The sequence below is a fragment of the Bombus vosnesenskii genome, unplaced genomic scaffold (genome assembly GCF_011952255.1).
Source record: "Bombus vosnesenskii isolate JDL3184/JDL3185 unplaced genomic scaffold, Bvos_JDL3184-5_v1.1 scf7180000013302, whole genome shotgun sequence".
NCBI classification, from domain to species: Eukaryota; Metazoa; Arthropoda; class Insecta; order Hymenoptera; family Apidae; genus Bombus; species Bombus vosnesenskii.
In genome coordinates this window covers 3,219,924-3,240,746 of record NW_022882951.1, presented here as the reverse complement: position 1 = coordinate 3,240,746, position 20,823 = coordinate 3,219,924, and the positions used below count along the sequence as shown (strand labels likewise).

The following is a 20,823-nucleotide window of genomic DNA, read 5'->3' as shown; positions in this document are numbered from 1 at the left end:
TCCGACGACTGGCAACAACGAGCCTACGATTACGTGTTATAGGCGCCTACGTTGTTACATATTGGGATCCTTTAGTTTCCTGGGTACGTTAGAATGTCCGAAAGGCGATTTCTAACTCGTCGTTGATAAACGATTCGACAAATTGTCAGATTTACGAAAATCACGATTCCAAGTTTTCCACGCGTTCTTTTATTTTAAGTAAAATTGCCAGAGACTCTATCTTTATGGTGTACGTAACGACTACCCGCATCGAAGTGTATAGCAACAATAAAAGTAGTATGTACATAGTCGACAAAAGTAACGGTAAGAAAAGCGTGCTCGCCCTCGAGTTAGGCCGACGGTGGAGATATCGCATTGGTAAAATAGAAGTCCGGTGACCCGGTGCACGCCGTTGCTGGAATAAATTTCAGCTAAATATAGGTCGTTGTAAAATTAGATTCCTCCGTCGGAGTTGACGACTAGCGGCGGTCTACACAACTCCTGGACGTATCGGGACGAACAACTCGCTCAATCGGCTTTCTGCTGAAGCTTCCATGAGTCACGCGTGGCTCGTTTAACCCTTGTCGTTCTTCCAACTTTTTATACGCTTTATCATTCACCATTATTTTCCCCGTTACTTCTGCGATTTTACAAGTTTTCGATACGCTCTGCGATCGTTTTAACCAAGAGGAATAAAAAGTACACGAAGATACGCATCGTCGCGTCGCGTCGGCTCCCTAGAAGAGCGACACGTCATCCGCAAAAATCAACGCTAACGATGCTTTCCAAATGATAAAATGAAAACGCCCATGGGAACGATAGCGATAATTCTTTTGCATTTCATAGACGCACCAATGTAGAATGTACATGTGTGTGCACATTGTTAATTTGTTTCGTCGACGGTATAAATATTGTACACTGCGTATAATTGAAAAGAGTACGGAGAAATAACGAAATTACGTACGGTAGCTATAGCAGAGAATCTCTGTTAAATGTTAATTTTCCTCTTGTTCGAAGGCGATCCTTTCCTTCGACGACCTATCAGACCATTGGAGTACTAGATGTTACAGCGATATGATACACATCTTGGAAAGCTGTGTACGTTGGAAATCGCGGGCTTTACCTTAAGCCGTAAATGTCGCGTTGCCTGGATACGTGGCTGGTGATTATGTTCTCGAAACGACGAGGAGAGCTAGCTACCTTGTCGCGAACGATTAATCTGTTCGCGGTGGCTACTTCCAGAGAAAAGTTTACATCGATTCCACTAGTCCGTTGAGATACGACGCGCGTTTCGAGGATAGTAAGTAGGTACCCGAATATGCTGGTCGCGTAAACAGTAAACGCGCACCACCTCGTACGAGTTATCCCTCGAATAGATCTGTCGCTCGCGATTGTTTGCAGTTTGCAGAATCGCAGCTCGCCAACTGCGGTCGCCACCATTAGAGATGTGCGCTGTTTGCATAAAGTTGGCTGAAACCGAATTTAGGTCAAGTCTGTCTCAGCGATAGAACTATCGAGAGATTCTAGAATTTTTTTTATGGACTTTCGTTAAATATCGCAAACCGAAGAAGAGTACGTCGCATCCAGGTCCTACGCGTTGTCACGATTTTCTACGAAATTGCGCGTTTGAATTAGAAGTCACCGATACTTATCCCCACCCATCGAGAAACAAATAGCCGACATTGAAGTTGATATGAAAAGTTCGAGTTCGCTGGAATAGAATGTCGACGCGTTTGTACTCGATGGGTTGTGTGTACAGTGACGGCCAAAAATATTCAGACACTACAGTATGACTTTATGGCTCGATATATCGGTTGTTTATAAAGCAGTCGTCCCAATTATTTTGTTAATAATAAGTCGTATTAATATTAATAACAATTATCAAAAGAAATAACGTATTTTTGGCTCACAAAGATATTCGGATACCGTTTATTTTTATTATTTATTAACATAATTTAGTATTATAAAATGACTACGTGAGGAAATTTGTACAGTTTGTTTTAGAACACGTTTTAATCTGTTCGACGTATTGTTTAAAATTTTTTAAAGATATTCCACGGATATACACGCCCATTCGATTTGGAGTTTCCTGAATTTTCCTGTGTAATTCGTCTCGTGAATTCTCGTTTCCGGATCAAAGTCCGACGATTGTCACGGAGATGAAGAGTTTTGGAGCATTTATACAGGGTGATTGGTAACTGGTGGTACAAGCGGAAAGGGGGTGATTCTACGCGAAAAAAGAAGTCGAAAATATAGAATAACAATTTTTCGTTCGAGGCTTTGTTTTCGAGAAAATCGACTTTGAATTTTCGCTCGGTACGCGTCCACTTTATCGCGTCTCGTTATAACGGATCTCACTGTAGATCGTTGTCTCGATTGACGTTATTTTTTTAATTTTTTAAATCTTTAAATTTTTAAATTTGTATTCTATATTTTCGACTTCTTTTTTCGCGTAGAATCACCCCCTTTCCGCTTGTACCGCCAGTTACCAACCACCCTGTATAATAAACACTGTAGCATAATGCGTGCCTTATGCTCGGGGTCGTCGCCCTGACGAAACTTACGACTATTATTAATCCCCATTTCCTAAATAAATTTTTAACTAAATTGCTTTTAAATACGTTTAAGTGAAGATTTTTATCCGTAATGTTGTCAACGAGCACCAAATTTCCAACTTCATACGAGGAAATTCAGCCTCGGATCATCACGTTCACTCCCCCTTGTTTCATCGTACATCTTGTATTCTTGAAATGGATTCTTTATTCCATTTTCGCTACACCAGAGTCCTTTCGTCGAAATTGTACAGAGATTAAATTTGAAAATATTACGCCTTTCCATCGTGACTCATCCTTAGAAATGAGCTTCTTTGCAAATTCGTTTCTTCCTGTTCGTCTTATCGATGAACGATCGTTCTCTAGCTACTCTTCCGTTGTAACCAGTTTGCCTGATCGTTTCCCGAATTGTTTCGGCCGAAACGTTTTTCCAGCTTTTTTTCTAATAACTAACTATTTTTAAAACACTTATTTGCGGATTTTCTTTCACTTTCCGGATAATTCTGTTTTTCTCTCTCGTACTTGAAAGACTTGGCGCGCCAGTTTGCGCGATAGATCCAACGCAATTTTCGGAATGAAATCGTCGAATGATATCCGCAACAGTACTTGGGATTACACGAAGCGCAGCACCAATTTCACGATAGGTTTCTCCCTTTCCCCGCTGGAAAATTACAAGTTGCCGCATATCGACCGTCGTATTTTTCCTTTGCGACAGATTTTGGACAAAGTCACATTTGCTACTGAGGAGTAGCAAGAAGTCATGGACGTCTAATGCATCTCTAAATGCTATTCATAAACAGCGCGTCTTCTCTGCCTTCTTGGAACATAGGATTACGAGAAAGAGATAGAGAACAGAAAAATGTAAGACGTGTTCGAACGTTTTTATGAGCTGGATATACGACACCATTTTCTTCGGCAATTTTTCAATTCAGATTATACGATGCATGTGAATTTTTAATAATTAAGTTACACGCTTTTACTAATACTAACGAATGACGCGTTATTAAAAAAAAAAAAATAACCTGGACGATTGCTTTATAAAGAAGCGAAATATCGAACCATAAAGTTAGTCATAGCGTAGTGTACGAATATTTTTAGGGGTCGCTGTATGTAGTCTACGTGCGTGACTCATTCGAGGAATTACTTTTCGTGGCAGACAGATTGATTTTCGACCGTCTGAACGCAACGTCTGATTCTATACACGCAACTTTGCATGTCGTTCTTCGATTGCTTTTCATTTCCGTTTCGTTTTTACAGAAACATTCTTTTATCGGATTATCGAAAATCTGAAAAATAGTGGCGACATTCACAGCATACACCCTGTAAACCATAAACTCCGACTAATGCGAGGTATCGTCGAAACAGTCGCTTTACAAATTGCTTTATTTAAAATAATGACGAGGCCCGCTGATTCCGTTCTACTCGCCACCTTATACGTATCACGTGCTGTTTCAGCGCGAGAACATGGTCGTCGAATATTTCTTGCGTTATTGGAATAAACGAAAAACAGGGAAACGGAAAGAGGAAAAGGGGAGAAAATAAACGCGCGTGGCGAGCGAACTAGGAAAATTAGACTGGTTTACGAGTGGAGCGCGTGTACGCGTATCGAATGGCAGGGTGTGGTCGTGGTCGTGGCCGTAGTCGGCGCATCCTCGCCGTTTCTAAGGATTTACTCCCGGAACAAGTTTCGTCCTTTCAGTTCCCCGAGTTTCCTTATCTTTTCTCCAATCTCTCGCGTTTCGCTTAGTTTCTTTCCCCTCGGACTTCACCATACAACCATCGAATTCTTATAGACCTTGCTGAAATTTTGGCGCTCGGTCGTTCACCGATTAATTTATTTCGCGTAATATCTTGCAAACGCAAGTAAGCAAACTGAAAGGAACAGAGAGTTAACTCGATAGATGCGATTTCGTGCCCGAAGGTTCGCCGCTTCGAATTCCGATCGATTTTCGGTCGACGCCTCTGCAACTCGATTTATTTGTAGCGTATCTGGTGCTTCGGAATACACCTAAAACTATAGAGGTCCGTCATCATCCCTCGCGCTCGGTCAGAAAAGCTCGTTCTACCAAATCCAGTCGCTAATAAGCCCGGAAATTGATGGGACTCGAAATAATTAATGTCGAAGTAATTACTTTAAGAAAAACTCTACATCTTTTCCTTTGTATACCCGGGATCTGGAGACCGCTGTTACGAAGAGAACAGAATTTAATGCAACGAAAGATTCTAAATAAGGAGAGATGCATATTATTGTGCTCTTGAATATAAATTTTGTTTTGTCGTCTAGACGTCTAGACAACGTCTAGAAAGAAGAGAACTATAAGCAGATTTCTATTGCTGTTTCTTGTTGCCTTCAGCTAGAGTTACAAGATTAACTTTTTGGTAATGTTCTTTCCTGTCGCATCTTCTGTCGTATTGTAACACTATAAGAGCGAGGATCTGGGGATCAGCATACATTATATACTTATACCTATACCTTTATTTCACTATATTTTTCTATTACAAATTCATCCACTCGATCTTCTATCAGTCAACCTCGACAGTTAAAAACGAACGAACGAAAATACAATCGACGTGGTCTAATGGGCTACCACGATTCGTATTTTTAAGCATCTCGTGTACCACTGCGTCGAATGTAAAATTTAAACAAATAAACGATCGTGTCCGGAAATAAACGCTGGGAAATGGTACATTGTCGCGACCGTATGCCACAAAGTTTTCATCGCTATGTAAAATCACAAATTCCTTCTTTTCTTCCTTCCTTTTTCGGTTTTTGCCGATTAAAAAGCCCGTCGTATCTTTCTTTTTTCTTCTCTTCGTTATTATTTATCGTTTCTCCCTGCAAAGTTTCACGAACGAACAAACAAAACGGACGGATGAATAAACGAACGAATAGTCAGTATTTTAACCAGTGGATACTAATCGATAATCATTTTCCGTCGAGCCGAGGCGGAAATTTCTCATTTCATTCCGGAAACGTTCCAGCCGGATATTACCGAACGCGGTACAAGTGGCCGAAATGAATGTTCGACGATAAATCCTGCATCGTGGTTTCGTTACGATGCAACTGTACAACTAGACTGCACGAGAATTCGGTTTGCGATACGGTCGTTCGTCCACGATCAGTTTCCAACTTTCGAAAATATCGACGTGACCTTTGTTTCGAACGAATTTATTCGTGTTCGCGTTTCATTAGGTCCCATTTGATTTCGGCTATTGCCTTCCATCGTTTCTAACAATCTTTCTAACCATCGTACAGGCCTGTGTACTTTAGTCGCGCGCAGTTTCTTTCTACGTACTTTGTTCGATTCCCATTCACAGATCTTTCTATTGTTACCTTCGTATGGATATACGGATACTTTGTTCTCGTCATAATCGCGGAAGAACAAAGAGATCGCTGAGAAACCATCCGCGCAGCGATGAATCAAACAATAACTGGATTATTTTTTGGTAGCCTTGAACGACTACGATTGATAATTCTTGCTCTAATAGTCAAAGTGATTTACACAGTACGCACAAGGTCGCTTATGCGTAAAACTGACCGGTGAAACAGAAGAAACGTAGAGTATCGCGGTATAGCAAATATGCCAATGTCGAAACGAGGATGCAAACTTTTCTTCCCCTTTTTCTTTTTAAAAATAACGCGATACTTTGATAGCTATCTTTAGCGAAATATGGACGTATGGCGAATAATGTCAATGTAAGAGCCAATGCAACGTTAAGATCATTTACCGAGAGAACGGTTCGTTTGCGACCCATGATACTTTTGACTTTTTCGTTCCTCGTAACGAGTATCGTGCGATTCGATGAGAAGAAGCTTCGACTTTGATATTCAAGATCGGTGTCATTTTTGCGATATCTCTTTTTAATGGAAAACAACGTCGTCCGATTGAAAAGCGTCGAATCGTGCGCGAAATCATCCGAAACCATGACGTAATTCTTGAACGCCGTTTTCATATCGTCGTCTACGAAATCAAGCTGCGGTACGATAGCGGTTTTGCGAAGAGTTGCAACTACGTGTACGGTTGACGTGTGCCGACCGAGCTGGTGCACACCGATCTGCGGATCGCTAATTAGTTGCCTGTTTTAGTCACGTTTCTCGTTGCAATACGAGACGCGTAGTTTGGTGGTTGGCTGATAGCTTTCAGAAAGTTAGACTTTTAGCTATCGAATGAATTCGTCGCAAAATGCTTTCAATAGTGAATTAATAACAGATAAAATAGAATTATACATACGTAAGCACACGTATACCTCGGGACGAATTGATACAACCAAAATCTCTATCTAGAAAAATGGTGTTCGTGTCTGCGTCAGAGCTACACATCTCTTCTCTGGTAACTAGCAAGGGAACTTCGGTAACCCGAAAATTCTGATTTCTTTGAAACTGCGCAGGCTTGTAGGGGATCTCGAAAGAAGTATCGTGCAATTCTTTTCTTGCTGATTTTCGATTCTTCGAGGTAGGAACACCAGGTTGAATGGAGATAGGTGTTACTTTATTTCTCTCTGCATCTTTAAAACTGTAGTCGATCGGGGTTAGGATAACAAATGGTTAGAATAAAAATTGTATGGTTTTTTTACGCTTGTTAAGACGATGCCATTAAAGCGATAAAAATTTGTCGTTTAAATAAAAAATCCGCTATGGTTATTGCGAAAAATTTCGAATTTCCTGTTACGTTGAAAAGTACGATAGCATAGATGCAGATGAATACGTTGAATATTTGAAACTTGTCGGATAAACTGGTGTTTAAATAATTTTAACCGATACGTGCATCTTGCACGCCCATCGTTGCACTTTGAACGATGCGTTGTATATTTTTATCGTACGACGTAAAATAACAATGATATCTGACAATCAAGCGTAAAGTATCCGGTGCACAGACCTTGCAAATTTCTTGCTTTGATATAGCGTTTAATGTGTACTCGCAGATACAATGATATTTCGGCATTTCATATCATATACAGTACCTCGTAGCACTTTGTTCACATTATCCGACTGGTTTAACATATTCATTCGCAATTACTTTACATATATTTCGACGTGACAGAAGATCGAAATTTCTTCGCTATAACGGTGGTGGACTTTTTGTTTAAACAACAAATTTTTACTATTTTAATATCATCGTCTTGTAAAGCCATTCGATTTTTGTTCTAACCATTTTTTTATACGTGCTATAGTTTTAAAGATCCATGGGGAAAATAGAGCAACACTTATCTGCATTCAAGGGATGTTTTTGTTCTGAAGAACCGAAAAGGGGCAAAAATGATTGTCCGATAATTCTCTGGGGATGCCCACGAACGCGAACAGTTTCAAAGAAATCAGAATTTTCGTGTTACCGAAGTACTCTTCTAAGTAAGAAACGAAAGAAATTTCATTAAATTCAATGTTCACTTAAGAACGTGTAACATTTCGAAAAGCTACATTCGTTTTGTAATTGCTAGTTGCAAGCTGAAATCGAACATCGTCGAAAGTTAGCAAACACACATACAACGTGTGTATGGCTTGAACGCGTGCTGTTAGATCATGAATGGACACTGGTTTCTATTTATGATGATATTTATAATAACTAGGTTACTGCCTTCCGCTATTATCACTTCAGATACAAAACGTTTAACTACGGTATTCTATATGCGACTCTACGTACCTAAGCCGTGGTTCTATTATTTTCGTTCATTTTTCATGGATATTTTGCTCTTTTCGATTATCGACGATATCAAAAATAACATCTGGTTGAATACGAATAGAAGATTATTCTTTTACACGTAGGATAATTGATGGAAGAACAGCAATCGATATCGCCAAATTATTTATCGAATCGATTCGAGGAATTTACATTGCAGTCATGGTTGTCGATATCCGCCGTCGATTCCATTGGGCAGCTTCCGGTTACGCAAGACGTTTAGGGTTCTGTCGAACGGTCAGCGGAAGAGGAAACGTGTTCGGAATAACATCGGATGTGAGAGAATAACACGACTGTAAGGAAAGGAGAATTCAGTTTGGCTGTGTTCACGCACGTTGTTCCTTTTCTTGGCTACTCTCTTAACTCGTTTTCGGGAGAGCCTCGGATGCGAGATCCGAATACGTAAAACCGATTTGGCAAATCGGACAGCCTCCTTCTTTTCCTTTCTTTTGTTTCTTTCCCTGGCCAACAATTCTCAGAGATTGTAGGAAAATTGAACAGTCGATATTACGGGCGATATTTAAGGCAAGCGTTCGCTTTTTAGTAAAATTATCGCGAGTTGCTCTCGAGAGTATTTTTCGCAAGTGGAGCAATGGTACGTTTACAGCGACTGCTCGAGTCGCTATTAGGCCGGGGCTACGCGAACGTTGGACCAACTCGACAATGTGTTGCATGGCCTGCGTTGTAGAAATACACTCGTATACGAAAATGTGGCACATTTAGCGTTGTGTGGCTGCATCTCTACAACGTCACGCAGCGTTGTCGGTCTAACGTTCGTGTAGCCTATTTAGATCGCCTAGTCATTCTCAACGCGGTGTCCACTTGCGAGAAATTCTCTCGGAAGCAACTCGCGATACTTTTACTTTCAAGTAAAATACGCACCTTTATACGCAAGTATTTACATAGTTCGTTTTTGACGAGGTATTTGAATGACCACTGCGTGGTCTCAGGTCTGACGATTAATTGCCATTTAACCCTGGTACATATGTACATCCAGGTGGGTTTAGCCAAGTTTATCCGAAGGCTAGCAACTAATGGCCGCTAACGGGAATAGAAGACCAGTTAGCCAGTACCTTAAAGCAAATGGCTAGGGGTGAAAAGCTAGCAAGGCAAAGAGACACAATGTACTCGCACGGAAGCTTTAGAGAACTGTAGACCGAACACAATGGACCGCTGCAGTGTCTTCCAGTTAGCTGTCGCCTGCTCTTCAATTAAACCGAGTTTCGTCCAGTTTAATTACCTCTGCGAAAGTCGGATACTCGCCTTTGCAACGTAAATGCGATCTCGTGGCTAGAAGATTTTTCATTTTTATTAGTTTCTCGTGTATGCTTGTTTATCACCGTAAATATTAACACCTTTATCTGGAATTTCGTAATTAACTAGCCCGAGTGACCGAGGCTCTGATTCGTGACCAAAGGACCAACGGTTCGATTTTCGGCTGATTTTTGGCCGATCTTCTCTGCAACTCGATTTATTCACAGTTGCATTGCGCTTCTTTCAGCGTGATTTTGCTGGTTTCGCCTAAAACTGCGATAGGCCCCTCATGTTCACGAACTTATAGTTTCTCACTCTACACGTATGTACCGAGACTTCGGAGTAACATCTTATCGTTAATGCCAATAAGAAAGACCCCTGTCGCTTTAGAGCATAAGAATCTTTTAGGCGAGTATCACAACGATCGTCTCGATAACAATATCTTGTTCGTAACCTGAGAATACTAGAGTCTCTAACAAAAGCGAAGATATGCATACGCATTGTCGTGACAGAAACAGTAGCCGCTATTAACCCTGGCAATTAACGAGACTTTACATGATAATAAAGAACAGAAGAGGACAATTCTCAATATCCGTTGTTCCCAAATTTTTAATTGCAAATGCCACGCTCTTTCTTCTGTAGAATTGTTCAACCGTACAGCCCCGGTTTGCACGACTGTTCTTCGATTTTGTCAACGAGTCTTCTTCTTTCCCGCGCAACGTACATTTCTTCTTTTGCTGTTTCAACCAAAACTTGGTTGCCTCTTCTAAACTACCACATCTGACCCTAACTAACTTTGACCTTTTTCCGTACCACTTCTCTATAGATAAATTCGCCAGGTTTCCTGTGCTTACATCTTTGTATTTGTAGTCGTATCTCGCACTCTGTGTCTTTTCCCAGCGTCGTTGTCTTCGCATCTCTTCTTCTTTTATTGCCAAAGAAATTGTTACTCCTGGTGTTGTTCTCTGTCGTTGGCTCAGTCGTTCCACTCTTTCCTAGCTGTATCCGCATTTTCTTCGGTGCATCGATCTTCCTTTATAACTCGTCTCTGTTTCCTCTTCCTGTCCTTCTTCCCTTCGAACATTTACTATTCGCGTTTCTCTTCCTCTTTCCAACCTTTTCTCGTAATTCTCATTGCCTGCTTTGCGAACTTTATTTTTAGCTTTCTCCTTTCTGCTTCCTCGCATACTGTGCAAGCTTAAAGATAACGTAAGAAATAAACAATTTGAAACAAGGAGCAGAAAAGAGCGGAGTAGCTTGTAAGAAGCTGGAAAGGTCGATAGAATTATCGAAAAAAACTTCGTTCCTCTCTTCGTGCCTTATCTTCCAACAAAGGAGAGCGATGGAACGGTCAGCAAGGACGCGTAAGCGAACCGGAAACCCGGTCAACGAGGTCAAGTGTCCAGTCGATCGGAGTGACCGTCGTTAAGAGACTTTAATTCGAGAAACAGCTTGCTGATACATCAACGAAGAACTCGTTCGATCGTAGTTCCACCTAAAATATTTTCTCCTGGTGTTTCTTTTTCCTTGCTACCATATAGTTGACTGCGGTACGAGTCTAGAGTCTTGTTTCTTTTTAAGTTTCTATCGGCGGATACCTTTTCATATTTTTTCCGAAACCTCGTTCGCTCGCTTAGTCGAGTCGCTTAAATATCTAGCGGCTAAAGACCATCGGTTGGACCAGGAGCATTTTCAATTTTACGGACAACCAGTTCTTTTGGTATTTTGGAGCTTGTGCGAGAGAGGCTTATCCGTGGATGAACAGGTGTATAGGTGTTGACAGTCGAAAGAGTAAACCACGAAAGATAGTCGTGGTTTTTTCTTGGACGACAGGTTGGTTGGCTGCGGAGGTAAGAGGTAAAAGCAAAAGAGCTACAAGGAAGAAACTCGGTCACGGCTGTCGAAGATGATAGCGTTGCACGGTTCCGTGTAATTGGTATCGCGACAGAATAGATGAATACCGTAGCGTGTTTACAAAAGAGATTGTCGTTGTTGACGTTAACAGGATTTGCAAGCGATAAACGTCTACACGACTCGAACCAGATGACCGTGCTGGTTTTTTCAACCCTCCCTTTTGATCCTCTCTCTCTCTCTCTCTCTTTCTCCCCCTCGTTCCCTCTTTGTCTTTTTCTGAACTGCTTTACTTCGTGATACGGCTCGCCGCGACAAAGGACATTAAGGACTTTTGTCGAAAGCTCTGGCGACCAAAAGAAGACAAACGCGAATAGATCTATCGCTTTTAAGCGCCGCTGTTCTTTGTCTTCTCGAGTAATTCCACGGTGCGCTTGATTCGACGATCGAACTTGTCGAAGACTATAGAACTATAAATTACGATTTTCGATATAAAAATCTAGCTCGAAATTCATTAGAAAGGAAAGGTCAGATGACTGGACAGTGGTTGTTTCAGCGAACAGTCCGAGTCTGTTTAAAGTTTAAAGCGAAAGATCCTCGAAGAAGAAACGAGCTCTTTCATCTACCGTTGGCATTCGCGATGCCATGCCACCTACACGCTTTAGCAACGTGACACAACGTGTCAGCTAGCCGCGAAACGTTTGATTTTCCATCGGGAAAGATAGTGATTACGACGAAGAAAGGATCGGCTTCCAATGCCACCGCATTCAAAACCGTTTCTTCTTTAGATCTGCTCCGTCGAGATTTCCTCTTCTTTGTCGAGTTTCTTTGACAACCCGACTGAGCGGGAAACCTTTGTTACGAGTGCACTAAGAGCAGGCTGCTTCGTCGCTGTTTTAATAATCTCAATTTTTGTGCGTCGATGCGGTCAGAGCTACCGAGTTAAGACCAAGACTTTGTTCCTGTCTTCTTTTCTTCTCAACGACCATTTTTCTCGCCGGATAAAATCGGTCGGAGTTAAATTTAATTCCAGGCAACGTTTTCCGATGCTACCGTCAAAGTTATCCAAACGTGGTGGTAATTAATTTAAGACGATATTAACGATGTTAATTTGACATAATATAAAATCAAAGTCGAGTAAACTTATTCTTAATTCGTAGAAACTATCGTGATCGCCGACTATGGAATCAACGAGTGTTTTCTAATTGTTGCCATTTTCAAATGTTGATTTAAATAAAACGTATCGGATACGTTTTATAGGTTCCTTGACATAAATCGAACAAAGAAAAAACTAGCTAGGAACGCTAGCATCGACCCAAAAATATCTCCACCGGATGACATTCCACGATATATTATCCTCCTTAAATGGTACTGCAACTACTGACGTAGCCGCGTTCAACCGGTTCCCAGAGTAAAATGAAAGGTTCAGGGAACAATGCCGGAGATATCGTTTTATTTAGTCGATGCTCGCGTACTTACGGACTAAGGAGTTCAGTTACGTGCATTTTGTATTTCATTTACTTTACCGGAGGATAATATATCGTGTTAAAAACGTACAAATTTCTCTAGAATCGTTTGTTTCTCCTCTTGTGCGTGTAACTCGATTACGGAATTATGGATAAAAAGATTTGCAATAATGTTTATCCTTTATCGTCGTTACAGCTGTGAATAGCAGAATTACTATGACGCCTTAAAATTTGACGACGATAGAAGATTCTTCCACACGACCATATTACCGACGTTATTTAAAGCTATAGCTCATCTGGACTGCGGGGAATCCCGTATCATCTGCTACTTTAATACCGATGGACGTAGACACGTTGTAAATTGTAAAGGCACGACACGACACACGATACAGTACGGCGCGGCGCCGCTCTCTGTTGGCTCGCATCGCATCACCCGTCTTACCTAACCTCGAACTTATCAAGGTGACCGGGATGCTCAGAGTCTCTGGAGTCTAGTCGTATCACCGACTGCATCTTGAAATTACTTATGGCCGATGCAACAGACATGGTTCGAGAATTTTGGCCCGAAAACGTAAACAAGCTATTATACAGGGCTATTATATTAAAAATAAGTCGAAAATATAGAATAAAAATTTTTGTTTTTTTAATTTTTTTTTTTTTTAATTTTTCCATCCAGACAGCGATCTACAGTGAGATCCGTTATAACGTATCGCACGAGTACCGAGCGAAAATTCAAAGTCGATTTTCTCGAAAACAAAGCCTCGAACGAAAAATTTTTATTCTATATTTTCGATGTCTTTTTTCGCGTAGAATCACCCCCTTTCCGCTTCTACCACCAGTTACCAACCACCCTGTATATTATATTTGGCCCGATCATAATATTACGGGCTATGTCCGCAACATTTACGTTTGGTCCGATCATCTACTACGATCTATGCCCGTAATATTTACGTTTGGCCCGATCATCGTCTACGGGCTATGCCCGTAGTTGTAGGTTAAGGGGTTAAATATCAAATGAATTCGCATCGTACATGGAGATATTGTATATATTGGGTTGACAACTAAGTGATCGCGGATTTTGTCATTAATAGTGTTAACTATTATTTATTATTCAAAACAATGACAAAATCCGCGATCACTTAGTTGCCAACCCAATAATTAGACCGAGAAACAGCGACTCTTTCATTTAACAAAGTGCTTAGCGATTAAAGCGCATATTATGCGTTATTCTTAAAAAAAATAATCGATTTTTTATTCTCTTCATAATTCGCCTCTTTCTTTCTTTATTCATCGAAGTTCAATACTGAAATATGTTTATCCGGATAAAACAGGGGAGTTCTCCTTAGGTATGTTTATTAGATCGCTTTTCAATGAAAAATATAACGCAATCTTCCTAAAGTCACGCTTGCCTTTTCCTCCTCCCGCGAGTCGTATTTTTCTCCTCGTGTCTGTATGTTGCCAGAAAAATGTCTCTTTCGTCCTGACGAAGTGGGGGACGTACATAAGGAAGTTGGCGGCACACGTTTCAATTCTATTTCATTCCACGAGAATCGATAAAACGCGAAGAAAGAATACACCGTTTGGATACAAGAAAGATTTGCAATTTTAATCCGATTAAAATCTCGGATATTTTAATATCGTTTTTATACAAATTTATCTTCTTCGGGCAGGTTTCGATTTGTTATAAATTTCCATATGTTACGGTAGCCAAAAGAATTGTTTTCTTCGACGATATTTTCCCATCGGAATCATCTGGATTACTTTAGACATTTCTCGCAATCGGTCCCAACTGAAACTCCCTGTACATTCGTAAAATATGGAGAATTCGAGATCATATTTATCAACAGCAAATAGGTTACACATAAATCGACAAGAAAGAATCAAACTGGAACTTCCTTGGACAAGTTACTGTAGGATTCAGGGACTGTGTCCTAAGTTCCAAAGTAGTCTAAACTGTGAACGCGCACGTACGTCTCGTCTGCAGCGAGTGCCGTACAATTTAAAGCACTATGCAAAGCCCTTTAGCTTTCCCACAGCTTTTCCAAACTTCCTAAGCTCAAATTACGAACGTAATTTCTATCGTTAAACGACTGTTTATACTAATTAGCGAAACGTTTGATCAATCTGATCTCACCAGACCAGTGACTGAAAGTGAAAAATATTTTGAGCATCGCTGTTCTATAATCTGTAAGAATCGGATTTCCTCAAATTTTGTATCGATATCGCAAATCTCGTTTCCTATTGGAAGAATCGAAGGTTTTTTGAGTCGAACACCATACAACGCGAAAAAGTTTTACCTCGAACATCGAGATCGAAGTCAGTTTCGCGGCTATTTTTCTGCGGACCTTCGACGATCCGGAGACGTAGAATATCGCTACGATGCTCCCGTGACAAGTCATTTTCGAACACCCTGTATATACGTACGTTCATCATCGTTGTACTATGGAGCTACTGTTTCTGGTTATATTCCATCTCGTAATTCCGCCTCCCGGTAACATTCTTACGTGTAGGATTAAGAATCTCTGCTCGAATGTCGAATCTTTATATTAAGACGCTAGATGAAATTTAATAACGATTATTATACGGCGAATTATCACGAAACACAAGACGAAGAAAATAAGATAAAATTTATACGAAAGATAAAATCGAGTTATACAAATCCTACAAGGAAAATTAATTAGGTCCGTTGGATCTTCTATCGTGACATTTTATAAAAGATACGATCGTATCTGGGAGAAATAGCGATTTATTTTCTTTCGGCTACGTGTACGATCTCGTTGACGAGTTGCAGCGATTTGTATAATAATACGATCGCGCAGATTGAGAACCGCTGCTCGAGCCAGTGTAGTTCTCACTACTTGACTGGTATTGTATTCCGATTATTTCTTCATTTATATTCGACGCTTGCGTTGACGTCCCTTTTGCTCTTTTCTGTTCCAGCAAAATTATCTCATGAAATTTGGATACCTACCCCAGACGAATCTAGAGACCGGAAACCTTAGGACAGACGATCAGCTCACGGACGCCATTAAAAATTTACAGGTGAGTGAAATATTTTGAGGGTGTTTCGAACCTCGGAATGTTGTTATTCGTACGTCTATCGAATACGAAATATGTTTCTCCGACTATGACAAGCGAAATATAATCGTATTACGTTAAAAAACAAACATTTTAGGGCTTTTATTTCTTTCCATCCTTTGGCTATCTCAGCTTTCTTTCCTCTTGTTATTGTCCCTTTTTAACATAGGGCAGACTCGCGCAGTATCGACCAAAATTAATTCAGATTTATTTCGTCGGATATTGGCACCTTTATTCGAATGAACAAACGAATATGACAATTCTGTGTAACGTATTTCGAAACCGTATCGTTTCTTCCATTGTTTTCGCTGTTTTCACACGTTAAGCGTATACGTTGATATTCCGAGCGTCAAAAGCTATTTTCTAGAGTTGACATTTTATTTCTCAGGTAAGTAAACGAGCTTTTTTCTATTCCATGTACTACATTTAATCTATTAAGTGTAAGTGTATAGCCTCGGTCTTACAATTTTCTTCGTATACCGTATACGCGATAATGTAAAACGTTTCCACGCGTTTATCGTCCAGTACGCGACCATTCGACTATCGACCAGTGCAGACCAAATCTTTTTTATCTGTGGGCTCAATCTGTTGGCAATTGAGATTAAATGAGATCTTCGTCTAATCCTTCCTTTATCTTGCCCCGGTAGAAAAAAGAAAGAAAAGAGAATACGAATGCTGCTTCGAAGGTATTCCTCGAAAATAAAGTGACTCAGAGACGACGAATGTACAGATCAAGAAAATGTTCGTTATTTTATTTGTGATACGTATAAAGATAAAAACGCGGATATGTGAAGTGGATAAAAATGTATATTCCAACGTCTGAATGTCCTTTCTTAGCATTATTAACAATTTAGGCCGAAAAATCTACTAATTAAATAATTGGCCGGTACTGAACGACAATTTCTTCAAACTATTCCTTCGAAAATTTCTTCAAATTACGACATTTTTGCTCTTCAAATTATCAATTCTCGTTATTGAATTTCACAAAATTAATTACCCTCCATTCGTTGAGTATCGTTTGTACTATAAACTGGTTTCCGAGATTTTCATTTTTAGCGACTCTATACCAAGATATAACAAAAGGACTTAGACCGATCTGTACTGTACGACTCTTCCTTATACGTACACTTGCTGTAGGTTGTAATAATTATCGTTAAATGCAATTTTAATCGATAATTGCCGTCAAAGATTAAATCTAAAACAACCTACCATGCTATACTACCACTGCTATATCTACTATAATGCTTGCGTACTCAGTAGGTTAGTAAAATAAATATATTCGCTGACACTGAGATCTGGTCCTCTAATTGGAAGTAATCGAGAAAACGCGAATGCTTTGAAATTTTTATTTCGCTAGAAAAGTTGAAGCCGCGTTGAATATAAGATTAGATGGTTGAAAGATTGATCCGCTGGAACAACGTATCTTTAGCGGATGCAGGGAAAAGAAGTTAAAAAGGAAACAGGTAAAAAAAACGGAGGAAAACGAACGTAAACGTACAATTGAGGAAAACGACGCGTTGTTCGCTTGGCGAGGATTTACATAAAAATCGAGCTCGTTCAAAGTAAACGCGCGCAAACGTTCGATGAAAACGGTATTCTCTACCATGCAGATAACGAGCTACAGTTTTCGGTAATGTCCACTGCCTCTTTTGTTTGGACGTAATAGAACCGTAGGAAAAGACGCTCGTTAACGCGCTCGAGATACGGCGGAACGGTAGATTTGATCGTTCAAATTATAAATTCCGAAAATTGCAAATTTCGACAAAATCGCGTTCAGCCAACCGGAAGCGGTAGACGAAAACGTACCTCGAACGTTCGATTCTTTGGAAGAACAAAAGTCGATGAAACATCCAGATCCTTAATCTGCTAACGATACTTAAATATTAATTCGATAGATGATGGATTAGGGCGTTTTAGAAAACACATGTGTTCCATTATAGAACGTAAAATTAAGTCGAATAATCTTCTAGAGAAATTATTTACGCGATTATGAAGATTACGATTATGAAATTAAAAGAATTTTTGCGCCATGGAAAGGAACGCGGCGTGGATAGTTGTGTTTCGAACGCCAGAAGAAACAGTTGAGTTATCTCATCCTGTTGAACTACGGAAAAAGAACTTTTTCGCGGATTTGATGCATCCTGGTAGCTTTTCGTCGCTCTTAGCATCGCGTCGCGCTATTATATTCGATGAAAATCACGATATCGTACAAATTTTTCTAGAGAACAAACACTTGCTTTGGTTTCGTTTTTCTACACAATTTATGCATGTAGAAAACATGTTTTCGTGTTCATGCATGTTTCGTTGATACATTTTTCGCTTGACAATCGATCGAATTAAAGTTTGTATTTTAGAAATTTCCCTTAATTCTAATTATTTGAAATAAATTGTTGATAAAGAATTTTACTTTTGCACTGCTGCTTTGAAATAGCGAAGAATTCAGAATAGAAAATATGTAACGAGTTTCAACGATTTATAACTTCGGTGAGTAATTGCTAAACGATAACGCATCTTCTAATGATAAACGAATAATTAGGATCTTGCGAATAATTCAAATTAGATGCGCATGCGAACGATACCTGTGTAGAAGCTTTACCTGTAATTTACTTTATCTTAAACGTTATCGACTAAACGTATGATATGAAACATCTAGGAAATAGTTGGAACGTGTTGGAAATTGTTTCAAACGCACATGTAGAACGCACTTCCCTCGAAGTTTGCGACGATACGATACGAAGCGAAATGAAACGAGACAAAAATCTAACGCGAAAGAAACCGTACACGTATTCTTATTTTATCGAGTTGGTGGCAAGCGATTTCGTAGATACGCTAGTGAAACAATTTACACTGTAGCGTTAACGTTCTTCCTCTATCATTCTGTAGAAGAATAGCCACACGACCGATGATACTCTTATCGGAATTATTTCTATTTTAGCAGGTTCAAGAATCCACGTTGCTTTTCGACTCGTATGAATATCCCGCGATACGTATGTCGTTGATCTACCTTTCATAAACTTTACTTTTATTACTGTACTATTATTTAAATACTAGAATTTACCTATCTATCTGCTGTTTGTTATATACCGTGGTGAATGCTCTGTACAATTATAGATCTTGGCATGTTACACATAGAAAGTAAAAATAATGTTGTTATTGTATATTACTTTTCCCATCAGAGATTCAGTGGCATTCCTGTAACCGGTGATATCGACGAAGCTACGATGAAATTAATGAAACTTCCGCGGTGCGGACTTCCGGATAAAGTGGATCCTAGATTTACTAGGGTCAGGCATAAACGATATACGATCCATGGACAACAGTGGCTACATCGGAATCTCACTTGGAGGTAAGCGACGACCGATATTTTGTTTAACGTATTAGCTGTTTGCTCGACAAGTTGTTGCGTAAATTACACGTAAGAACGTAAAGAGAAATTTCGCTAGATATTCGTTTATTTCGTCCACTTTACACGTACGCATATATACAGGCAGCTCGTTAGAGGTTGCTTATCCATATCGCAAATACTCACTTCGATATTTCCATCGTCGGAATAACGAACACACCGGTACTGGTATTGCCATCGCCTTATCGTTTTAATTATCATACCGATCAGGTATCTCTCTCTCTCTCTCTCTCTCTCTCTCGTCACTGCAGGAGAAAAGAAGAATACGTAATTTGTAGTTTTGGAACGTAGAGTTCGCGTAACTGGATCTTTAAGCGTCAGTGGCCGCAAGTGAAAAGTAGATTTGTCAGCAAAAACCATTCTAAGATAATGATTCTGTGCACACGTGGCAATTATTCGTTGAAAAGCAGGACGTTTGGCCCGCTAATTGCCGTCCGTGTTACGCGATCCTCGAGATTCTCTGCGAATACAATTTTCTGCGAACGCATCGCTAACTGCACGGAAATGCCGTTGACATTGTTGGTCTCCGGCCAACGGCGAATTTGTTCCCCTCTGTGTGTTTCACAAAGAGTGGAGAATAGGAAATAATACGGTTGCAACCATGAGAACGACCAGCCGTAAAAATCACATTGATTCGTAACACCAGCGACGCAATTGCCAGGTCTGCTTTTCTCCAACCTTTCTATCTCTAGTCCACTGCTTTTACCTTCTACTTCGATGTAAATCAACGTAGGCTTGAGTGAGTATCGGTCGTGCACTCGAAACCAAACGCGGACGCGTAGTTGAACAAAACGATTTTAAGGACTCTTTTAGGTTAGGTCGAAAGTGGTTTCGAAAAACCACGTGAACGATCGGAGAAATATTTAGTAGTGGCAGTTGAGAGTGAATTTTTATACTAAAGTTTGTTTTCCAGGTATATTTCTTTCGATAGCGTCGATTCGCTAATTATAAATCGAATTTCCGCAGAGAAACGTACGATTGCTGGTTTACGACGATTAAGAGACGTTAATGCAAAGGCTAGAGTTATCGACTCGCGTTAAACGACGTTTTATAAAATGCAAAAAAAATATTGCCAGGCGTGTTAACCGAGGAACAAACGATTTCAAATCGAATTATTTTCCATCGTGACAATTGAACGCATCGCATGAAAGCGCGCAACTATACGAACGAGTCGTGTTATCCGATCGAATGACAAAAGAGTGGGAGAGGGAGAGAGAGAGAGAGAGAGAGAGTAAAAAAATTTAATTGAAGGGGGACAAGTCTGCCACTGTTAATTTAATTATCCTGGACTCGTTACCATTCTGTTGTCTGAACAAAGGAAGAAGTCAGGGCTAGGTACATACATTTACGAGAATGCAAAGGTTGAATCGTAAAAAGGAGAAAAATCGATAAAAGGCAAAGAAAAAGAAAAAAAGAACGTCAAGGTTGCGGAAATTCCTCGTCTCTATTTGCAACTTTATCGAAATTTGCAGGATATTTATCTTTACGCTAAAGCGGGAAACTTATTTGCCTGTTCTAAATTTAAGAAAATGTTTGTACGTTATAAGCTATAATCGAATCGTAAT

General features: G+C 40.0%; 1 protein-coding gene across 1 annotated transcript in view; it reads left to right on the top strand.

The window, feature by feature from the left end:
* LOC117234192 (matrix metalloproteinase-2) overlaps nucleotides 1-20,823 on the top strand; it is a 102,143-nt gene that overhangs the window by 9,505 nt on the left and 71,815 nt on the right. The window contains exons 2-3 of the mRNA XM_033495178.1: nucleotides 15,718-15,819; nucleotides 19,032-19,201. Coding sequence (XP_033351069.1) covers nucleotides 15,718-15,819; nucleotides 19,032-19,201 — 272 coding nt within the window. The remainder of the gene's footprint in view (nucleotides 1-15,717; nucleotides 15,820-19,031; nucleotides 19,202-20,823) is intronic.